The following is a 24,538-nucleotide window of genomic DNA, read 5'->3' on the forward strand; positions in this document are numbered from 1 at the left end:
ACTACTAATAAACACAAAAGTCCTGAATCGGTCATGTTTGACAATATTTTTTTAACATTCAATTTTCAATGTTTGAGAACTTAGCACCCCAAAGAAAATTAAAATCAGACTTCCAGGAAATACTATATAAACAATGTTGGTCAAGATAATATAGCATTTCACTTAATACAATTCACTCAAATCAAAAGTAGGTAACTGGAGATGTCTGTCTTTTTCTCAAATGAGTCATTAAAGGAATTCTAATGGCATTGCTGACTTCAAGTAAAGAAAATTCCGGAGATTTCTCACACTAGAACTCCTTTGCCCCACAGACATTAAAACATTTCCCCTAAATATACAGGATGGATGAATGACAAGGTCCTACTGTACAGCAGTACAGTATCCTGTGATAAACTGTGATAAACTGTAACGGAGAAGAAAATGAAAAAAGTATACATTATATATATATATATATATATATAACTGAGTCACTTTGCTATACAGTAGAAATTAACACAATGTTGTAAATCAATTATACTTCCATAAATTGAAAAAAAAAATTTCCCCTAGACTTTCCTCACCTAACTGTAAAGGAAGCAGGAGAAGCGAAGTGGCCACACTGACTGAGATGGGGCCTGTCACACCACCTACCTGCATGTGGGAATATCCAACACTTTCCCTCTGAAACTAATGGACAAAATCATACTCAGGGTTTTCAAATGGGGATTTTATTTACATAATCTAGGTTAAAAAAAGGAATATATTATATTACTACCAACAATAATAACTAACAGTGCCATACACTGTTGTAAGAACTTGGTATTAACTCACATCATACAAGATCCTATAAAATTGGTACTATAATTATCCTTGCTTCACAGATGAAAAACTAAGGCAAGGAGTGGCTAAATAACTTGCCCAAGATACACAGCCAGAAAGTGCTGTAGGCTTAGTTCAGAGTAAGGCAGTCGAACCCTAGAAGCCGTGTTGCCAGTCAGCACCCACAGTTCCTAACCATGAAACAGCTGTCTGCAAGCAACAGCAGATAACAGATGACTCTTCTGTTAAGAACCTGGATGGAAACATGTAGACTGGTTGAATGCCCGAAAGCTTCCTCAGAGATGAAGATGGAACTAGAGACTGAGGCTGAAGGTGATACAATGAAACTAAAGACGAGGAGAAAGGTTATCACTGTATTTTATTTTCTTTATTAAATATGCCTTCCCCACCCCACACATGTTTAATAAACTACAGTTCCGGATAAAAGAAAGTGAATGTTGTTAGCAGAAACAGTTCAGAAGCAGTGTTAGAAGGCTGGGGAGTGGGTAGGGGGAGGTTGTGAGGGGACACGGACCCCTTCCACTTATGGCCAACTGAGTTTCTACCACTTCTTATGATTCGTAATGTCCCAGATTTCACACAGAGCAACAATAAAACTTTGAGACAAAATGTTCTAATCATCTACAACTGTCCTGGTTGCCCAAATACCCTGACCAGAGCATCTGCCATTACCAGATAAGGACACTCAAAGAAGACTTAATCCAAGTTATGGTAGTTACTCTTAAAATTAGAACCGCTTACTTACAGAATTTGTTCCAAGAACTTGAAGCTTTGGTTCCCCTGATTCCAGCAGTTTTGCTACCATATGAAGAAAGCTTTCTACAAATGGCTTGATGCTTTGAGAATGGCAGGCCATAAGAAGTTGGTCCAATGCCTCCATAGCAATTAAAACATACCTAAACATAAGAGAAAAGTAACATCAAAGCATCTCTAGCTCTCCAGATTCTTCTCAGCACACTCACAGGAATAATTAGAATAAATTTATTTAAATGCACAGAACAGAGATAGGCAAATTTAGCAGCATCTGAGTGAGAGCCTAATCCTCTCACGACACTAAGGATGTCGGGGTCATAAAAGGCCCCTCAGGTGGGAGGACGCAGAGACCAGACTGCACTCCTCCACTCTCTTCTCCTCAGCAAAACCTCTCCCAGAGCTGCTTCCACATTAACTTCCCGTGAATGTTTTTGTAAACATAAATATTCTCCATTTTCCAGATTTTTAACCATATTTCTCTGCATCTGACCCAAAACAGTTATTATAAGAAATGAGCTTAAATTTCTAACACAATCTATTTGTATTTATAAATATGAGAATATAAAACAGTATCAGCAATATTATAAGGAAAGGTATAAATTTTACCTTCCAATTCATCAGATTTTAAAGCTTGTACTAAAAGTTAAAATTCAGAATTTAGATAACTTTGCTTGAAAAAAGACCATAAGAACTATTTGTATCAAGACTCACACTTGTAGCAAATGCTCTAAATGGTAACAGTGTGAAAGTAGAGAAAGCCAGTATATCATTTGGAAAATGGAATACACTAAGAAACTAGGATCACAAAATGATAAAAGTATCTATATACCAAATTGCAAAGTAATTACTGTTCAAGCACAGGGAATGGATTAAGATGGTAGTCCTTTATTTATAGGTTGATGTATAGCTCACACAGTTCACATCAGCACGCCTGCTCAGAATTTACATATTCTGAACCTATTATAATATCTAAGACTAAACATAGCTCTCTTTTATTGCTCCTCTGACAGGCAAAACTGGAGCTGTGCTAAAAATTAATTTGCTAACAGAATTTCGTAGTTTCCAATTTTGAGACTGATTTTTAAAGTATAGTACTGCACTGACAGACCTTTAAGGGAATCAGTTTCTACTATTCCCATTAGGGAAGTTTAAAAAATCAGTGGATGCTTAAACAAACAACTCTTTTAACTAACATGAGTTTATTCTTAAACCTGACTACGAGGAAAGTAATAAGCACTACAGCATCTATTTGGTATAATACATATCCTCGTATGATACTACAATGCTTTATTCTCCATCTATTATCTCTGCCTGCCTAGATGGCAAAATAACTTATAGGATGATTTAGCCTAGCAAGAATTTTCCAAAGATACAACATTAGTTTCCTTACCCAGTACGATGTCTGACAACATCCCTGCTCAACCTTTCTGCAAGGTAAGAACCAATTCGATCCAGTTTCTCTGGAGCAGATACAGCATAAAATGTCAATTTCTCCATATCAGCTTTAACAAGGCCATCCTAAAAATAAAAACAACAACAAGTGAAATAGGTTCTACTTATGCCTGTATTTCCACGCTTAGTGTTTGTATTTCTAAGTGCTGCTTGCTTCTCATCCCCCCTTTATGGATCGGAAATTAATCCCTATTTACCCGGAGCCTGCCTGGATACAGTCTCTTTAGTGCTAATCACCATTCTGGATATGTAGAGCTTTCAAAAAGTTAAAGCGCTGCCCTATTTAGGAAAGCATACACCTTCACAAGCACTGGATTATTCTAACACCTTCCTCTATATATTAAAAACCAAAAAACAGCTCAATTATACAATATATTGTAGTCATTATCAGCAAAGGTTCAGTTATTTGCTCTCCTCATTAGAGCCCTCTTTGAAGGCAGGGACTATGACAGGTAGACAGATGCACTCTGGGCACCTGCTACTGGGTCCATTTTGGACACAGGAGACTTTTTTGTTTAATAAGTTAGAGATAAGAAATGTTGTCAGCTGGGTTTATGGTTGCCATATGTATGCAAGGTTCATGTAAATCTTTTTCTTACATCTTATTTTACAGATTGCTCAAGTAGATTTTTTCTAAATGTTTGGCACAAATAAAAACTCTTCCAACTGACCTGTCACCACTCTCATATCAAAAGTGTTCAAAGCTCCCTCACTGCCAGTAAGATAAGTAGATTTCTTATCTGTTATTCACATTCCTCCATAATCTTGCCTCCACCTTATCTTCATTAGCGGCATGTTTCAGATTCCTTAAAGAAATGATCTGAATATGCAGTCTATTAAATGATACTTTTGAAATTTCCAATCAGGAATTCAGTAATTGTGCCCTAGTAACACTCATTATACTACGATTAGGTTACAAGAACCTCCACTTGAAGATCCTGGTCCCAAATGTTATCTCTGACTTTATCACACCTTTTCTCTTAGGTACAAAGAAACTAATCTCTGCTTCTCCAGACGGTGTATATATCCTTCCAAGTTCATTTCTTCTGTGAATCTTCGCAGAGACTGCCAACTCAGAGCGAGTGATACCTTCCTGATTTAAAGGCAGAAACTTTACCCCTGTTTTACTTAACATTTTACTTTCTAATTTATGCACTGTGATTTAACATTTAGTATCCTTTCACTTTATATCAGTGGATGGAAAGCTTAAGGCAGGTGCCGTATCTTAGAGTTACTTATAAGCTATGAATTATCCAGGATATCTGGCAGCCAATATATTTAACTGATTCCAAGTCCAAGTTCAAGTGAAGTCGCTCAGTCATGTCTGACTCTTTGTGACCCCATGGACTGTAGCCTACCACGCTCCTCCATCCATCGGATTTTCCAACTGGAGTGGGCTGCCATTTCCTTCTCCAGAGGATCTTCCTGACCCAGGGATCGAACCCGGGTCTCCCGCATTGTAGGCAGATGCTTTACCGTTAGCCTCAGTTAAACAGATTAGCCTTTATACAGTTCCTTAAATCAGATTTGATTAAAAACAAGATATAGCTCATAAATTGTTAAGATAACCAATAAGTTTCTACAGTTGGCTACCTTTTAAAATAAAGCAACCTCTGGAACTCAAACCCATGTAACATTTTTTTGTTCCTATCTAACACTAGACTAAAGGAGTCTCAGAAAAGTTAGTGAAGTCGCTCAGTCTCGTCCGACTCTGCGACCCCATGGACTGTAGCCTAAGAGGCTCCTCCGTCTATGGGATTTTCCAGGCAAAAATACTGGAGTGGGTTGCCATTTCCTTCTCCAGATCTTCCCAACCCAGGGACTGAACCTGGGTCTCCCACATTGTAGGCAGATGCTTTACTGTCTGAGCCACCAGAGAAGTTCTCCAGAAAAGTTAAAGACAGTGTCAAATAAAATCAATCAAACACAGCTGCTTTGAAGCCTGTAGTCTTCCATAAAAAAGTAATTTTTATGAAAAATTAAAAAGCACTTAAGTAAAAAGAGAACAAACTCTGCCTGGAACATTCTCCTTTTACTTCTCAATTCTCTTCTGAAAACTGTGTGGCGAACCCTATTTATTCTTTGGATCTTAGCCTGGATTTCACTCCTTCAGGCATTCCTTCTTCCAAGTCCAAATCAGGTACCATTCCCACCTACTCCAGCAGTACCCTATACTTCACTTCTCTATCACAGCATTCTTTCACATAATATTGCAGTTGCCAATTTACTTGTCTATGAGTTTGGTGAGAGCAGAAGGCCATGTCTGTATTCACAGCTGTGTTCTTGGCATTTTGTAAATAATCTGAGACTAGGTCATAAATTTAGGAACTATACACACTAAGAACATCACCTGTCCATCATTCTGAATATATGCCTAACCTAAGAAAAGAATCTGAAAACCAGTCAAGCAAGCACGGATCGTTTAAAGGTTAAAAAAGAGAGAAGTATAAAATTAGTAGTGTACATGATGAGATTTGGGAGTAAAAGTAGAGAAATGAAATTAGGGAAACCTTAGGGAGATCAGCAGGGGGGAAGGATGGGTCAGCAAAGAGAAGGATCAGTAGATGTAGATCAAATTACTTTTGGATCTTCCGGGAATATGTTGTCCACCAGGCGTTTGTAGCGAGGACGCAGAGCAGAACAGCAGCAACACACTCCTGTTGAAAAAGAATAAAATCACAAAGTATGGCAGTTAATCATATTGTAAACTGATCTAAAAGTTCATGTTCTGAGTACTTATGGATTACTGAAAACAAAGGGGAAAAGTTCCAACAGCCACAAACAGAAATGGGTGTGCAAATTCATTATTAAGTAAGAAATGAAAAAGTCAAATTTCTCCTCCCCTTCCCAAAGACACCAGGTCAAAATGAACACTGTAATGAATTATTCCAGAGTTTCGAACCGAACTGTTCTGGAGTGTGTGTACATGCATGCATGACTACCAAATTCACCCTATAAAGTATATATGTAATCGGTACCCCCCTCACTTCCTTTCTGATCTCATCTTCTATTACTCTCTGCATCATCCCCTACTTACCTCCTTCCAAACCCCACTTTTCCTGCCAGGCCCAATCTACTCAGTTCCAGCTACAATGGTCTCAAAATAGTAGTTCGCTACACTAGGAAGTGTAGCTGGTGAAAACAGTTAACACCTCTATCTACATGATGAATTATATAAAGAAGCCACAACAGAGAGATAATCAACCTCAAGGGAAAGTCCAGGAACTTCAAAACCTGCTCAGAGACTACTCTGTACATTTTCCGTTGCTGGCATCTAGGAAAAAGTCATGCATTTGGATGAGAAGACCTAGGTTCACACCAATTCTTTCATTTAAGGGGCCACGTGACCTTGAGGGAACGCACATCATCTCACTGGAAAGAACTCTGTGAGGAGGAGGAGGAGGAGGGATCCGTTTTCTTGTCCTACAAACTACTAACTTAACGGGGTGTTGGTCTTGAGCCACTATACAGCCGTTCCCATGATTTAGGAAACTGGACTATGTGTGTTTGTGGCTAAGCGTGCACGTGTATGTATTTAGAAACCAAATTACGGCATGAGAGAACACAAGCTAGAAGTTAAGGAACTCAGACCTAAGCAGACTTCTACCATCTCATCGAGTAATGTTACTCAACAGGCAACTTCTCCGGATCTCACTTTGCTCATGAAGCATGCATAACTCATGCAGGCAGCAGTACCATGTCAAGTGAGTGCCCAACACAACAAAACATGTGAGACTGACTCCAGATTTGCAGCAGAATGGAGTCATTATGCTGATAAAACAGGACAGAATTAAGACATGTACAGCAATTTTGGTGATTATAAAGCAATGCACATACATTACTTAACATTTCCAGCAAATTAGTGAGATATTGTTATCACTACCACTTTACAAGAAACTGCAGAAGAACCGACCAAGTAATTTACTCAGCTGCAATGGCTAGGTGAGAATCCAATGCCTAACTCTGAAACCTCATGCTCTTTCCATGAAACCACTGATACCAGTGGTCAAATGAATCAACACACAGATGTTTCATTTGCACATACTACTTCCCGAACACCACATCAGATGCCACAGACACAGGAAAGTATAAGAGTCCAGATCTCTCCCCTTGAGTTTATAAACTGTCATAAAAAATAGTGAATAATTTAACAGCATATATTTAGGCACCACATGCAGATAGTATAAAATGCTGTCTACTGTTCAGGATGTTTTCTACTTTAAAAGGAGAAAGAAATTCCAGAGTCCATTAGGGGATTTTTTTTTTTAGACTAACTCCAAAATATCTGAACTATTTTTAAAGTCCAAAAGCAAAACACAGGCCTGATTATTAGAAAGAAAAGCAAGGGTAAAAGCAAAGTAAGCAAAAGTCATATTCCTGTGTCAATTATACCTAATATAAAAATACTTCAGATGAATATTAATACACAGAAATAAATTAAAATCAAAGATGTATCAAGTGATTAACTTACACAGGGCACTGAGCTGGGTATTGCAATGATGAAAGAAGCTTATAACTTGATAAGAAGATTAGTAGGAATACTTTGCTACACTAATGCAAGGCCAAATATAGAAAATTCAAATTGCTATTACGGCAAAGAGACTGGAGTGGAACTGAAAAACAACTCCCCAAGCTTCAAGTTTCCTGTTAGAATGATAAATTATGTAATTTACAACAGACTAAGAATTCTTAATAAGGTATTAAATCTCATTTACATCAATACTTTCTGATATCATACACTGTTTTTAGTTTTAAAAAAGCTTACAAAAAATGGGGGCTTCGGAATACACGTAATATCCAATTTTCACTTTGAAGAAGCATAGGGTCTATTAGAGGAGAAAGATGAGAAAAATGACAAAATGCCCAATAGGGGGTTAAACGGCAGAGGCTCTGGAGTCAGACAGGTCTGAGGTGAACCCAACATCTTTAACTGTCCAGTTAGGCAGGCACATTATTTTCTCTTATCTTACCTATGTTTCCTCATCAATGTAGTAGCACCTTCTTCATATTTATTGGGAACATGAAATAAAATTATATGTAAAGTTCTTATTAAGGGTGTAACATTTGGTAAGCATCCAACAGATTGGTAGTTATTATTACTAATGCTATATAAAAGTAGAGGACAGAGGAACTTGGCAAGTTATAGCCCACGGGGTTGCAAGAGTCGGACAAGACTGCGTGACTAAACAAAAACAAGATAAGAACTATGATCAGGGTAACCGAGGTGCGTGAGGGCCCTTGAGACAGTGTTCCCAACAGTGTGAAAACCTTTGCTGAGAATTAATCATCTAAACATCCAACAAATTCTCTGTGTGGTTCACAACAAGCTTTTGATAACAAGACCCGAGTCCAAGTGGATGACTGCTTTTTTCTGAACGTGATATGTGCAGCACTGTACTAAGTACTTGGCAGCATTACTCACATACTCCTGCAGCGACTCTCTGAGAGGGTCAGCAGCAACTTTGTTTGACAAAAGAGCAAAGGAGCTAAGGGAGGCTCATTTGTCCCATATCCCATATCGTAGAGCTGGTACATACAGAGGAGCAGAGATTCCAACCAGACATGATGACTTTGAAGGGTAACGGCCACACTAAACTGCAGTCCATGGGGCCACAAAGAGTCAGACATGACTCAGCGACCAAACAACAACAACAAAACTCAAGGACGGGACACTTCCTAACCTCCTTTAAACACTTTAGCTCTCCACAAGCCACGCCCAACGGACGCGACTGCAGGAACAAGTCTGAGAGACGAGGAGTGCCCCGCCACGGAGGAAATACACAGTCACAGTGCATTTCTCCACAAGTCCAAACAAAATACAACTTCCTGACCTCTTACTGTACATGAAAACCAACCAATCAAGAGAGAGCTGAAAGGAGGTTTACAAGCTTCAATTTACTCAGGTTTCTAGAAAATGATAACACTGAAGATAATATGAGGTGAAAGTGAGTGGTAATTGTAATCACAAAAGAAGAGAGAACTCTATGGGCTATTTTAAATAAGAGAATACTGTGTTACCAACATCACAAGAACAAGTGCAATGAAAGCATTGGACCTACTCAGGCACAGAAGCGTGGGGGTCTCCCCTGTCGAAGCCAGTTCATAAGGCTTTTCGAGTTCAGCTGCAGGTACCTGGACATAGTCCTTCATGTCGCAAGAGACGAGTTTCTAGTTGCTCTTTCAGCTCTTAGATCCTTTTACCTCCTGTTCAGGAAGTGCCTAGTTCACTTTACTTGTAATTAAATTAGCAGAGGGTACTAGTATACTGTAACATATCTACTTGTTGACATCAAACATAAAGCTATCAAGAACTTGATAATATCCGTATCGAATTCCACTAGCAAGGCCAAATAGCTTAAACAGATATGATTAAACTAGTGCATTGCTAGTTTACTAAAGACAGATTTTTATACAGTTTGAATAAGAAAATAAACCTATTTTCTATTTTTTTCCTTAAAGCGTTTAATTCTTCCTCATCCTAGCTTCCCATCCCTTCCAACAAACTCCTCACTTCTTTACCTCTTCCCAACTTTCTCTTTTCCAAAGGAAAAAGGGGGCTAAGCGTAGCACAGAGAGGTTCCAGCAACTGGCAAGTCTAGGCAATAACTTCCTTTAAATTCACTTCTAACACATGAAGGAGAAGGTAATTCACTATTCTCCTCCTGTAGCATATGGAATTCAGAACTCGACTTACGATATAGTAGGAGAAATAGGAAATCTCAAGTGGTAACTGAACTATGGAAAAATTGAACTGGGGCATAGCTGGAAGGAAAAATAATGACCAACAAGGGTGCCAAGCTGTGTATTATAGTGGTGTGCAGACAGGCTCTTGGGGCAATCTGTTCAATAATGCTCTCTGAGGCTTAGTCAGGAAACAGAAAAATCCTCCTGTCAATCTCTCAGGGTTAGCAGTACTAATAAAAAAAACAAAAAACAAAAAACTGCCTGGAATGTAGAAGCCACTTTAAAAACACTACACACACACATTTATTTTAGTAAATTTTGCATACTCCTAAATTAACCATTTCTTCTTTAGAGATACCCAAGACATGGGAATTCACCAGTGTCGCCTGGTGTGAGATATACTGGCCTCTAGAATCCTCTTTCTCTGATGGTGAGGTGTTATGAATAATTTCTAACCCATTCTGAGCCAACAGGCATCCAGCAACTGCACAGAAAGCCTCGCAGCTGAGCTGACAGAGCATGGGCCAGGCGCATGAGCACTGTGGGGTGCTGGGAGAATTTAGCTTCATGGGCTGTCCACCACTGAATACTGCTGTTTTGTAATGACATTCGCGTTCCTAATGCAGCTCTGTAAGTCTGGGGGTTTGGATAATTAAGACCCCTTTTAAAATAAGCTATACTTTCAGGGAGGGGGGTTCAGGATTGGGAACTCATGTACACCCGTGGCTGATTCATGTCAATGTATGGCAAAATCAATACAGTATTGTAAAGCAATAAAGTAAAAATAAAAATTAAAAATAAATAAATAAAATAAAATAAGCTATACTTTGAACTAACTATATTACCCAATGATAATTTAAATCTTTAATGTCTCCATTACTAAATTACTAATAATTGAACAGTTAGTGTTTATTATTAAACATCACCATAGCACTGGATATCTGGGAGAAAGCTATACTCTAAAACAAAAATAGGAAGTTACTATCATTGTCACTGAAGTTGAAGAACGCTTATATCTTCTGATGGAAACCAACTGTATTAGGTTTCTCTCTCAATCTGTTAAAGGAAAAAAAATCATAGTATCTATACCTTCTACACAGCAATTATATTATTTTGGTTTATAATTCTTATGTGTAATACATTAGGAATTTGCTGGTATATTTAGGGCTTACTAAATCTCATATTTTAAATGGGAATAGCTATGATTGCTGGATTCTGGTCCTTATGGTATTTCTATCATTGCACCTAAAACAAATTATCGTACTTATTTATACACAAATTCGGAGAAGGCAATGGCACCCCACTCCAGTACTCTTGCCTGGAAAATCCATGGACGAAGGAGCCTGGTAGCCTGCAGTCCATGGGGTCGCTAAGAGTCTGACATGACTGAGCGACTTCACTTTGACTTTTCACTTTCATGCCTTGGAGAAAGAAATGGCAACCCACTCCAGTATTCTTACCTGGAGAATCCCAGGGACGCGCGGGAGCCTGGTGGGCTGTCGTCTATGGGGTCACACAGAGTTGGACATGACTAAAGCTACTTAGCAGCATACACACATTTGTCTTTCCTACCTGAATGAGTCACATCAATACAAGGCCCATATATTTTGTTCATTGTTGCATGTCTGGAATATAACACTCACAAAAAATGCTCCTTCACTTAATGAATGTGGACCCAAGGTTCAGTGATAAAATAAATTTAGTATCTGCTGATATGTATTATACAAATCAAAATGATAAGAAAACTGTCCACCACAAAATATTAAATAAATGCCAGAACCATATAATTTCTCCAATGAATAGCTGACAACGTCAACTGAATCACTTTAAACAATTCATGTTTTATTTTTAGACCTGGCAGAAGCTATCAGTAATCAAGTTGAAAAGACAGAGCATGTTTTTCTATTAGAAGATTTTAAAAATTCATTACTTTAGGACCTCTAGCTCTGTGGTATCCAAAACCCTTGAAAAGACTCTGCATCACACATATTCTCTTCAAGGTTGAAATTAAAAGCTACTCATTCAGTTAGTGTCAGAATAAGACACTTCATACCATTAAAAGACTTAGTAATATTACAGGCATACACACACATCCCTCCCAAGTAACTAACACTTAACATGTAAATTTACATATACCATTCACACACACACATACTACTTATAAAGCGTAATATGGGCGTTACTCCTGCACTTCAACTTGGGTACAAGGCACTGTGGTAAGAACTACAGAGGGTCAAAAGGTAACTAACTACTTGAAAAGACAAAGGTTTAAAAATTGAAATTTAGAGAGAGGCTCAAGAGGGAGGGGTCCCATATATAATTATGACTGATTCACGTTGCTGTATGGCAGAAACCAGCACAATATTGTAAAGTGATTTTCCTCCAATTAGAAAATAAATAAAAACTGAAATTAAAAACAAGATTTGGACAACACTGGCGGACAGGAGCTATCTAATGTCAAATGGACCACATGGCTCCAGGGCCACAGAAGTTGAGAGAAGAGAGAAAGCACGCCTAGCTCACGTGAAAGAAGGTTTTACGAAGGATGGGAGCTGAGCTGAGGGCTCCCCCTGAAGAACGAGGAGAACTATGAGGAAACCAGAGACAGTGGGGGATGATTACAGGCAGATGGCACAGTGCCAGTTTCACTATGGAGGACGGCACACGGAAAAGCCCAAATGCGTGTTCTAATGACCCAGAGCTTAGAAAGGAAGGAACCTAGGAGGTGGCACAAAGGAAGCATCGAAAGGGTCTGCTGAATAATTAGACAGGAGTCAAAGAAAAACGGGAACAAAAGAGTCTTATCTCCAGGAAAGTGTTCCTTTTAAAAGGATTCTAATCCATTAGAGGAGTATTTTATTACATGACTCTTTCCGTAAGTAATTCTATACCATCTTTCTTCTCGTTCTCAATTTCACTACTTGTTTTTTATTCCCAGGCACATAAACTTCATGGAAAAGAGGACAACAAAGGCATTAAACGGAATTAAAGCTCCAATTCTTTTTTAAAAGATGGTCTTTCCACTGCATTGCAATACTTGCCTCTGCAAAAGACACAACGTAGACAAAAGTCTGTATACATTACAAAACTATTCTGAAATACTGTCTGTAGGAAAAAAAAAATAGCTTTTCTTCTTCTGAGTCAACTCGTGATGGATCAGTCTATACTTAACACATTTTTCCCCACTATCACAATTTTAAACAAACAAACAAAAAAGGTATTGTTTACTTACAAATAGTCAATTTATAGATTTATACCTAGATTTTACTGTATTCTACCATACTTAACTGAAAAAAAATATTACTCAGCAGAGTTAACCTGAGCAATAAAATATACAATAGGCATGGTTTTTAGAAAATGTAATTCTGTTAAGACCGCATTTGAAAACCTTTTGGAATCATCATACAGGGGAAAAAAAAAAAAACCTCCACAAAAGTTACGGTAAGGAAATATAATGCCCTATTCTTTTCATCTGACATTGGCTTAGTTGGCAAAGCAAATAAGAAAGGATCCACTGGATGACACAGAAACCAGAGCTGCGAACAGGAAAGCAAAGTACCGACACCTCTGTCTCTACCACCATGAGGACACAACACACGCGTTCACGCCTGCTTCTAAGACCAGACTGCACGACTGGGCCCTGCGCCACAGGCCTTCTCTCAGTGCACCCGGGGTGGTCCTGGATGGGAGCACACAGCACCCCAGCGTCCTACTCTCCGGAGGTAAGAAATTACATGAGGCAGAACCGAAACTGAAATAGTAGGTGATTTTCCTTTTAAGACAAAATACTGACTAAATGAACTCTGTGATAATGTCAGTAGTACTGTTAAGAATTACAAAAGGAATCACATTTTCTCCATGTGTAATTAAAAAAAAAAAGCATGTGAGAACTTTCCTCTTGAATCCACACCATGTTCTTGACTAATTATGTTGACAATTACTCTGCACAATTAATATGTTTTGGGGGAAGAGAGAATTATGTAATGGTCGAAGATAAATTCTCTCTCCCTGGCTTTCAGTAGCTCAGAGTCTGACAGGACAAGATAATCATACGGAAAGAAAAGTGTAACTCGACGGGGTAACAGCCACGCCAGAGGAGACGGCTATCGGAGAACAGCAGCGTGACCCTAACCTTCCTGCAAAAAGTAATGACTAAACAGAGCCTTAAAAAGCAGCAGCAGGAATTCAGCAAAAAAGGGAAGATCATTCCAGATGTGCAGAGCCACATGTCAAGAACAAGAGTTTTAATTTCCAAACAAATCATAAAGTTCTGCAGCATGACAGAAATGGCTAGACAAACTTGTAGGAAGCTGTGGAAATCAACTCAAAGCAGAAGGTACAGAGGGAGAGGAGTCAAAAGTGACAGACAGGACAGTCTGAACAAGTGACTGGACGATGGTGTCCAAGAAGGGACAGAGGAAGATAAATCTGGGGGTGGGGAGAGGGTATCAGAAAGAGAATAAACTTTATTCTGCACATGTTAAATTTGAGGTTACAAAACTAAAAGTGGGACATCTTGTAGTAGGCAAATGATTTAGATTAGAAATAAAAATTTAAGAACCAAAAGCATATAAACAATAGCAAAACCAACTAGTTTAACTAGCTGAAGTCAACAAAGAAACATAGGATGGAATTAAGAGAACTCTGGGGAAAGCAAGCATTTAAGGAATGACTAGCAGCGAAGGAAGTGAAAGGGAAGACATTTAAAGAGACAGGAAGAAAACTATAAAAAGAATAGTGATAGAGAAAACAAAGGAGAGTTTTCCAAATTGCATGCCTTCTATAAAAGTACCAATTTACATAGATAAAAGAAATAAGAACTCGAAAAAAAAGAAATACTCTCAGAACAAGGAAAGAGCAGAAAAAGAAAATAAGAGCTTTTTTAAAAAACGCATGAAAGTGAAAATTTTCATATTTTACAGTAATACAAATTAAAATTTCAAGATGTGTTAAATATTTTAACCAAAAATAACGCAGTGGCAGTTTCAGAATATCCAGAATGAAAAATACTATTCTACAGACTCTACACTTGATGTGGGAAAAAATAGACTAATCACATAGTTTATAATGATTATAGGTTCTTATTAAAAATAAAATGATGGATAATATGAAATATCCCTTAAAAGGACCTAGTAATACATTTCATTACTATCTTAATTAGTTTTTAGTAAGATACAAGTCCTCTATCTGAAATACATAACTAGACTATGTTCTACAATATTTAGTAAACAATGAAGGATAAAAATAATTGATTAGAGTGAAGTAACTGCAAAATCAAAGTTCTACTAAAGATTGGAAGGAAAAAAACTACTGAAGAAAACCCCACACACACTTTGTTTGGCATGTGATATTGAAAACAGGATAAAAACAAGATTTCTTCTAAAAAATCACTAATTGAGCACTGGTTTTATTCTAGTAATAGATATAATTTAACAGAAGTTTCACATCTAAGGAAGTCTTCCAAGACATTCAAAAAACACTGTAACTGTTTCATGTCTAGGCAACCAATCAAAAGAGGTTTATAAAGCCTCCACTGCATGTTAAGTGCCAGAAATACAAGATGTGTGTTTTCCAAAGAAAGACACAATTCAAAAATTCTAGTTGTCACACTGCATTCGTGCAAGTTTGTATCATTTTTATTTGCTGCTTTCATATCTAATATCCTTTGAAAGCAAATCCTTTCTATGCACTCCTCTGGATGCTCCTCATCGCATATCAGTGGTCAGAAGTGCAGTATGTCATCAGTCTCGAAGAGCTAAGTATCTTACTGTTAACCAAAAGGAATTTCGCCCTAGTTCGTGGATTCTGCAAAAAAAGTAACGCTATTAGATTTGACTTAACTGTAGACAGATTGTAGTATAGTATGTTTGAAGGCTACTAAATGCAACTCATAATGCTTAACAAAATCTTCATTTTTTTAGTTTAAAAAAATGTTTAGCACAGAATGTATCCAGTAATAAATGTCAAAATATCAGGTATTATCCAAATATTTAAAGGACATCATGTAAAAAAGGACTGGTCTGTGATGCCCTCAGAAGACAGAGGTTGGACAGAAGTAGTCAAAATATTATAGAACTCCCTGAGCGCTTTCAGATAGGATTATCTGTCAGCTGCTGTCCAGATTCAAACTAGAGGTTAGATTAAGTAACCAAAAATTCCTTCTAATTCTAAAAGCACATGACATTCCAACTCTACTGCAAAACAAATGTTTATGAATACTAATATGTGAAAAGTACTACACAAGGTATTGTGAAAGGTACAGAAAAGACCAGCAATGTACTCTATTATTTAACAAGGACACATATGCTTTGATACTCCCCTTCTAAATTAACGTGCCATCCAGGTAACAAGAAAGTTGGTTCTTGGTAAACAAAACACCACAAACCAAAACCAGATGTATGTTTAAAGTTTGAACCTTGACTCACAGTAAAAAGCCTTTTATTTCTCCTCAGAAGCTGTCTGAATGTGACATTTCCAATTTGTGAAAGTTTAAAAAAAAAAAACAACCTGACATTTCCAGATGCCTTTGAAAGGCTGTGCAGCTCATATAAAGCAAAATTAACACAGAAAGAATATGAGTACAAGACATTTCATTGTATGTCAGAAACATATTGAGAATATAATGAAATAAACTTTTCCACATTAGGCAAATTATAAGGTAGTTCATTCAGAGCATACCTACAAAAACCCAAATCACTTATTTTACAAAATATATATGACAAATTTAATAGTTTATTTTAGCTACACACACACATTTATTTAAAGGTTTAAAAAGTGAAGGCAGTTACTTTACCAAAATAAAGTAGATCTTTACCAAAGATCTCCCCAATTTACTTATACTTCACTGACAGGCTGGTCTTGGAGGTGAACCTGGATACAATCTCTACCTTTTCAGCCTTGTTTCCAAATAAAAACTGTGACTATTCACAGTTCTTAAAATCAATCCCCGAACTTCTTCATTTTCACATACCATTCTATCTATATAGAATATCCTATCTTCACAAAAAGTAGTACAGATCAGATGCATTCAGTAGTAAGATAATAGACATTCCAATTACAAAAGGCTCCTGGACTTGAAATCCATCGTAAATTCTAAAATAGTAGGTCCAACAATTTCAAACATAACTCATAACACTGAGATGGTCAATTAAGTATGAGACAAAAGGCACCTTAAAAAGAAAGGAATCTTTGCAACAAACTACTGAAGCAGGACAGAGTTGAAAGTAAAGCAGAATTCTGTACCTGGAAAACCAAGGTAGTGGCCTGACAAGACAGTGGGAGGGTTCAGAACAATGAGGCTCAAGAATATTAATTTATGATAACAAAGTTGTCCATTTTCTAGTCAGGAATACTTGGAAGATTAGAAAAATTAAACGAAGCTAATTTTTTAAAGCAATGGACAAATGCTGCAGGTTGAACTGTGTCCCCAAAAAAGATGTGCTGAAGACCTAGCCTCAGTACCTGTGATGGTGGCCTTACTTGGAAACAGAGATTTTGCACATGGCATCAAATTAAAAGGAGTTCATCCTCAATTAGGGTGGGCCCTTAATCCAAAGACTGGTCCCTCACAAAGAGAAAGATATGGGAGACACAAGGAAGAAGGCCGCATGAAGACAGGAAAGACAAGTTCTGCTGCTACAGACCAAGGCACTCTAAGGCTTGCCAGCAGCCACTAGTGCCAAAAGAGGCAAGCAAGGATCCTTCCCTAGAACTCTGTGGGTAGCATGGCCCTGGCCACACCTTGATTTCAGACTTCTAGCAGCCCGAACTGTGACAATACTTTACCATTCAGCTTATGGTATCTTGTTATTGCAGCTTAGAGAAACTAAAACAAGGAAGATTTCATAGAATGTGTAGATCAGTAAATTCTGTATTTGCTTAAATATTAGGTATGTACCATTCCTGAAATCAGTTCAAATGCTAAAATGACTTGAAGTCAGGCTCCGGAGAATTTAGTGGCAGTGGTGGTTTAGTCGCTAAGTTGGTCCAACTCTTGCGACCCCATGGACTGTAGCCTGCCAGGTTCCTCTGTCCATGGGATTTCCTATGCAAGAGTACAGGAGTGGGTTGCCATTTTCCTTCTCCAGGAGAATTTAGTAGCATACCAAATAACTGAAGCATGAAAAGAATTTCTGTTCATTTCTACCAATTTTCTTCCTGTGCTAGACATACTTTTCTTTAAGTAAATGAATATCTGGTTTCAGTACAAGAAAAAGTGACTATGCCATCAGTTTACATCAAAGTTTAAAGAAATAAGCATGCTTTAAAACACAGAAATAAAAAATAAATAAATAAAACACAGAAATACTGTTAAGTAACAGAAATCATTTCACTTTCATGTCTCATATAGCTATTACAGATTGCACTGTATCCCCTGCAAAACTCATATACTGAAGTCCTCTCAGGGCCTCAGAATGAGACCTTATTTAGAATAAGAGGTAATTCAGTCAGGACAAAGTCATTAGCGGGGGCCCTAATCCAACATACCTGGTATCCTTATAAAAGGGGAAATTTTAGACACGTGTGCATGCAGGGGGAGGTTCACATGCATGTGAAACTGGCAATCTATGAACACAAGCCAGGTAAAGAGACCGGGAACACACCTTCCCTCACAGCCCTCAGAAGGAACCAACCTTGATTTCAGACTTCTGACCTCCAGAACTGTACGCCAATAAATTCTCTGTTCAAAGTCACTCAGTTTGTGGTATTTTATTACAGCAGTCCTGGTCAACAAATAGAACATCAAACACTAAATGCAAGTTCCCCAGGGCACAAATTCTGTTTGCAGGGATACAGTGCAAAACACAGGAGAAAACCAGAAGACCAAACCCAATCTATCTCAGGGATATCCTGTTCTTATTTACTTCCTATCTGTCAGTCTGATTCCTTCAGAACACATTCAACAAATATTTATATACTACATTCCAAATTTTATCTTCCTTAATGCTTATAACCGTATGAGGTAGGTATCAACATCTATAGGTTATAAATAGGAAATAAAGATGAAAGTAATTTGTCCGAGGTCACGCAACTAGAAGTGGTGGACCCCCTTAAGAGTCTGTGCTCTTAACAGCTTCTATACTATACTGTTTTCCTGAGATGGCTTTTTCTTTCATTTTTTAAATAATATGCACTGTTTAATATTAACTAGAGAAACACAGTCAAAATATTATGCAGCTACCCAAAGACGACACTTGTTACCACAGCCCTCCATGGGTATAAAAATCAAGTCAGACAGTAGAGAATGGAGAAGTGACACCCTGCTTGAGAACCTGTCATATTATAAAATGTCATATTCCCACATATGGGCTTTCCTTATGGCTCAGCTGGGACAGAATGTGCCTGCAATGTGGGAGACCTGGGTTCGAAAGATCCCCTGGAGAAGGGAACAGCTACCCACTCCAGTATTCTGGCCTGGAGAATTCCATGAACTGTTTAGTCCATGGGGTTGCAAAGAGTTGGACATGACTGAGCGACTTTCACTTTCACTTTTCCCACTTCCAGAAATTATCTTCTTTTCCTATTATAGGTAACTCTGAGCTCTAAAACGTCCCTAAGGGTACAAGAACATCATGAAAGGAAGAATGAGAAACTTTTATTGGGCTATTAGACTGCCCCCACGAGAAGGTACTGGTGAGTTTCCAGCATACCAGAGAGTGAACAAGAGCTATATGGAGCTCAGCCACTGGAAAAAGGGAGACAGAACCTCATCATTTTACAAAATCACAGCCAAGCGACGATCGCTGTCTTAAAAGTTTTCTTTACCTACTGTGACAACAAAATACTCCCAAAATTATCATAGAAAATAACAAAAACATTTATATATAAACTTTCACAAAATTCCAGCAGCAAATCTATATGTAAAGCAAGTTCCAGTTTTGAAGCTACGGCCCGTTTTTATTTTATAAAAATAAGGCGGGAATCCTTTGCTTTATTACAATGTGGGCATACAGAGGGAAAAGTCCAGTTAATTCTCCCCTCGACAGATTAAAGCACTCGTTTTGGGATTATGGCAATCTGATACTGGATGATTTTAGACTTTTAAACTTAAAATATGGAGAAAGCGATGGCACCCCACTCCAGTACTCTTGCCTGCAAAATCCCATGGATGGAGGAGCCTGGTTGGCTGCAGTCCATGGGGTCTCGAAGAGTAGGACACGACTGACCGACTTCACTTTCACTTTTCACTTTCATGCATTGAAGGAAGTGGCAACCCACTCCAGTATTCTTGCCTGGAGAATCCCAGGGATGGGGGAGCCTGGTGGGCTGCCATCTATGGGGTCGCCCAGAGTCAGACATGACTGAAGTGACTTCAGTTCAGTTCAGTTCAGTCGCTCAGTCGTGTCTGACTCTTTGCGATCCCATGAACTGCAGCATGCCAGGCCTCCCTGTCCATCACCAACTCCCGGAGTTCACTCAAACTCATGTTCATCAAGTCGGTGATGCCATCCAGCCATCTCATCCTCGGTCATCCCCTTCTCCTCCTGCCCCCAATCCCTCCCAGCATCAGTCTTTTCCAGTGAGTCAACTCTTGGCATGAGGTGGCCAAAGTACTGGAGTTTCAGCTTAGCATCATTCCTTCCAAAGAAATCCCAGGGCTGATCTCCTTCAGAATGGATTGGTTGGATCTCCTTGCAGTCCAAGGGACTCTCAAGAGTCTTCTCCAACACCACAGTTCAAAAGCATCAATTCTTTGGCGCTCAGCCTTCTTCACAGTCCAACTCTCACATCCATACATGACTACTGGATTCCTTAGCAGCAGCAAACTTAAAATATAAGTGTAAGCTCTAATTTCTGACCTATAATAAAGGGGTTAAAAAGAACTAGAATTTCAGAATCTTGCCACTCATATCTTTAATTTTAGCACTTCTCCTAATAGTGCAATTTATCGAATTATGAGTCCTACTGAATCAAAACCTGGGAGAAAGGAAAGATTGGGCATCCAGGAGTTGACATTTAGAATCACTGCTTGGGTAATCTGTACCATTTTTGTTTCACATAAAAATCAAGTCTTACCATATATTTAATATAGGCAAATTTAATGGTATGCAAATTATATATCTTAAAAAAGCTTTTTTAAAAAGTCAACTATTTCCATCAGTATACTTACTGTGACCTTAATAAGTATTTGTTATACTATTGTCCACAACGAAAACCTGGATATTAAACAAAAAAAGATAAAGGTAGGGCTTTCTGTAGATTTTTAGCTAAGCTCTTAATACACAAACACACACACACACACCCTCAAATCCAATTTCCGCCTAAATAAGTTAAGGCACTGTAGTCCAGGAAAATAAACCCTCAAATCCTAAATCAAAAAGATATCCACTTGTCACCATTACAAATACAAAGAATCCACCATAAGCAATGACTAGGATCTTTCTCAGTGAACCACATTTAAGTTAATTAAAAATCTCTGAATATTTCAAAAGTAGGATATGAGTTATTTCAGGCAAAATCCAAAACAGCACTAAAATTCCTCAACTGCTTAAATATTAACATTTTTATTTCCTCATTAGTCAGAGAGTAACAGAAGTGCTAAACTGGCTGCATGCAGCGGGAGGGCGGGGTGCTGTTTGTAACTTCCTAAATTATTTTTAGAACAAATACATTCAATATACCGACAGCCTTGATTCTTCTTACAGAGTTCACAACACCCACAGTGTCTATGCCATATGCTGAAGATTTTCATTCCAATTGAGATGATTAATTTTTTTGATTAAACAGTAAAGGAAAAAACTGGGAGCACTCTAGTTATATACCTAAACAGAATATACTTTTCTCTATCTGAAGTTTGAAGACAGCAAAATGTAACAGGGCTTGCTGACAGGGCCAAGCCAACCATAAAGTTTATTGTCACAAAACTAAGCTACTAAGTTGAACCTTCAAGGTTCAGTGCTTGACACAGTCTCCCAAAACTGCCAAAGAAACCACAGAGATTCTAAACATTTTGTATATACTCCAGACGAGACTTTGGTAACACAACATCAAAAGCCTAGACTTCTTATACTTTATTATACATGCAATGGTACATGTTTTATGTTAATCAAAACTCTAAGAAGGCCATCTAATCTTTTCTAATAATTTGTTTAATGACTCATAAACCAAAATTTGTTGCTACCCAAGATTTCAATCCATTATCATATTTTCCTCGAGTTCAAAGGTAAGACTTGTAACAACGAGTGCATGGAAGAAATAAAAAACACAGCAACTTTCTGTGACATTAGACACAAAGGGAGAATCTGGAAATCTGTACATACTTGGAGTATTCATTTTATTACTGCAACTACGAACAGAAACTATTCACTCTTGAAAATTAAAAGTGAAAGCCACTACAGTCCATGGCATTCTCCAGGCCAGAATACTAGAGTGGGTAGCCTTTCCCTTCTCCAGGGGATCTTCCCAACCCAGGGATCGAACCCAGGTCTCCTGCATTGTAGGCGGATTCTTTACCAGCTGAGCTACCTGGGAAGCCCCTGAAAATTAAAAGGGGAACAACAGAAAATCATCCCACTTTTATGGAAATACTCAAATTCTTTATCAAGGCTGAATCCAATGCAATTTTAGATGGAAAAACATGAAGAACTGGTGGAATCAACTACCGTTCCAGCAAAAGTGCAGCAGCCAAACCACATTTAATTACAGTCGCCCTTCCCTCATGTTCTTGAAACCACTGGATACAAAGCTTTTACAACTGTTCAGCCCTTAACCAGTATGTTGCTGTATTCCCTATCAGGGTAGGCAACAAAAAGAGCAGCAGTATTTCTTTGCTGCTGAAGAGAGGACAGAGCCGGTTTACTGAGTAAACATGCAGAGAGCAGTGGGCAGGGCAGGGAACAAAGAGGAGCACCATTTGCTGGGAGGAGAAGGCGGTGATCCACACTCAAGGAGCTGTCTGAGGCTCCCCGCTCCAGTCTCCAAACGCCCTCTCACTTCTTTTTTTCTCTGAAATAAAGCAGTCCCTCAGCAAGTTTACATGAGCACTGTATCTGCCGCAAGCAAATTCAGTTCTTCCATAAATTCACATGACAGCAAGACTCGAAAAAGACAGAATGGGATGAGAAGCTACTAATATTCGAGATCTAGATGAAATTTTTAGGTTACACATGCGGGGCTTCCCTAATTTCTACTCTTAAATTGCACAATTTAGCTTGTCTACCCAGGAAATACAGAACAGTTTACATACTCTCAGCCTAGCATAATTTGACAATTTCTTCCCCTAGCTAGGAAGCAGTGACAAGACAAGTAAATGGCTTAAGTACAGGATAGACAGTACATACCACAGTTAAGATGTATGATCATCTTTAAGGCCCAAAGCTTTAAAGTAAATTTTTTCCCCTAACATTCCATAAATTATCATTATCAAAGCATCAGATCAAACAGTAAGAGACTGTCTAGCTTCTTTTTCTTGCTACACTGAAATGCTTCCAATGCTCCTACAACCAGATGGACTGTCCTGAGTTTTACCCAGTTCCTGCATGCAAGCATTCGTTCAGTGGCATTTTGTTTTTACTCTTTACAACCTATCCTCCAGTAATTTCATCCACAGTTACTGCTACAAATGTACCCTGAAGTCCTGTATGGCACCACGCACCTATCATACCCTAAAAAGGACTCACCTTCCATCTCGATCCTCCCAAACCGCTCGCCCTCCAAAAAGTCCCCGTATCACACCGGAGCACTTCATCCCAATGACCAAGCCTGAAATCTGGGCATCAATCCTGACTCCTCCCTCCACCCCTCACCCAACTAGTCCTGTGAATTGTACTTTCTCAACAACATTCAGATTCTACACTGCAATTCATCCTGCTGTGCGTGTGCTGTTGCGTCCTCCTCTTTGCGATGCCACGGGCTACAGCCTGCCAGGCTCCTCTGTCGCTGGGATTCTCCCAAGAATACTGGAGTGGGTGGCCATTTCCTCCTCCCAGGGGATCTTCCTGATCCAGGGATAGAACCCTTGTCTCCTGCATCTCCTGCGTTGGCAGGCAGATTCTTTACCACTGCACTGCTGGGTAAGCCTATGACCCAAGTTCGAAACCCGTCACTCAGTCCGCTGTACTTTAATAACCTCTAATTGCTCTCCTTCCTACCTCACTCACATGTTCCCATAGCAACCTCTATTTCTCTTTTAGTAATTTGAGTCACTCTACAAATATACACTGAAGGTGTACCATGAGCTACCAACTATACCAAAAACTATACGTACAGTAGCAAAGAAAACCAGGTTTCAGTGCCTGTAAAGCTCTCTGTCTGCTCAGCACTTGTCTTCCTCACCAGACTGAGCTTCATGAGGGCAGAGATGATGTCCAGGAAGATGCCCTCGTATCTAGTGTGAGGCACTGCTATGCCCTTGGTGCCTACAGTAACCGACACACATTAGGTGTTGATAAGCAGGTGTTACTTTAAAGAAAATTACCAGTTATACAGATTGCCTCAAAGCGGTCACGTGCCCAGCCCCAATGACTTACTCCAACTGGCTGCTGGTTATTTCCAACTGTGTGACTCAACCCAAATTGTCTTCCCCAACCCACACTCCTCTGAAACGACTCAGGCCAAGGACGCCATCTGCCACTCACCTTCTTGAGGGCTCTCTCTCAACTCCAAGCACTGTTCTCAGGGGGCTTGCCATTTCTATCTTTGTGTCAGAGCTATTTACACAAGGTTCTATAAACTGGATCAACTTTTTACAGCTAGGGACTGCTTTATTCACCTCTATACTCCCCAAGCCTTGCACATGTAGGCACTACAATAATCTGCTGAATGAATCAATCCCTAAGAGAAATCCAACAGGAAAATAAGAAAAGCTGAAAGAGAATATTTGTGACTCTAA

The 24,538-nt window shown here is 38.8% G+C and overlaps 1 protein-coding gene across 1 annotated transcript in view; it reads right to left on the reverse strand.

The window, feature by feature from the left end:
- Positions 1-24,538, reverse strand: part of EFR3A (EFR3 homolog A) — a 79,886-nt gene that overhangs the window by 45,851 nt on the left and 9,497 nt on the right. Inside the window, exons 2-4 of the mRNA XM_052651761.1 lie at positions 5,605-5,681; positions 2,963-3,090; positions 1,565-1,715 (exon numbers count right to left, since the gene is read on the reverse strand). Coding sequence (XP_052507721.1) covers positions 1,565-1,715; positions 2,963-3,090; positions 5,605-5,681 — 356 coding nt within the window. The remainder of the gene's footprint in view (positions 1-1,564; positions 1,716-2,962; positions 3,091-5,604; positions 5,682-24,538) is intronic.

Source organism: Budorcas taxicolor, chromosome 14 (assembly GCF_023091745.1).
Source record: "Budorcas taxicolor isolate Tak-1 chromosome 14, Takin1.1, whole genome shotgun sequence".
In the NCBI taxonomy this organism is placed as follows: Eukaryota; Metazoa; Chordata; class Mammalia; order Artiodactyla; family Bovidae; genus Budorcas; species Budorcas taxicolor.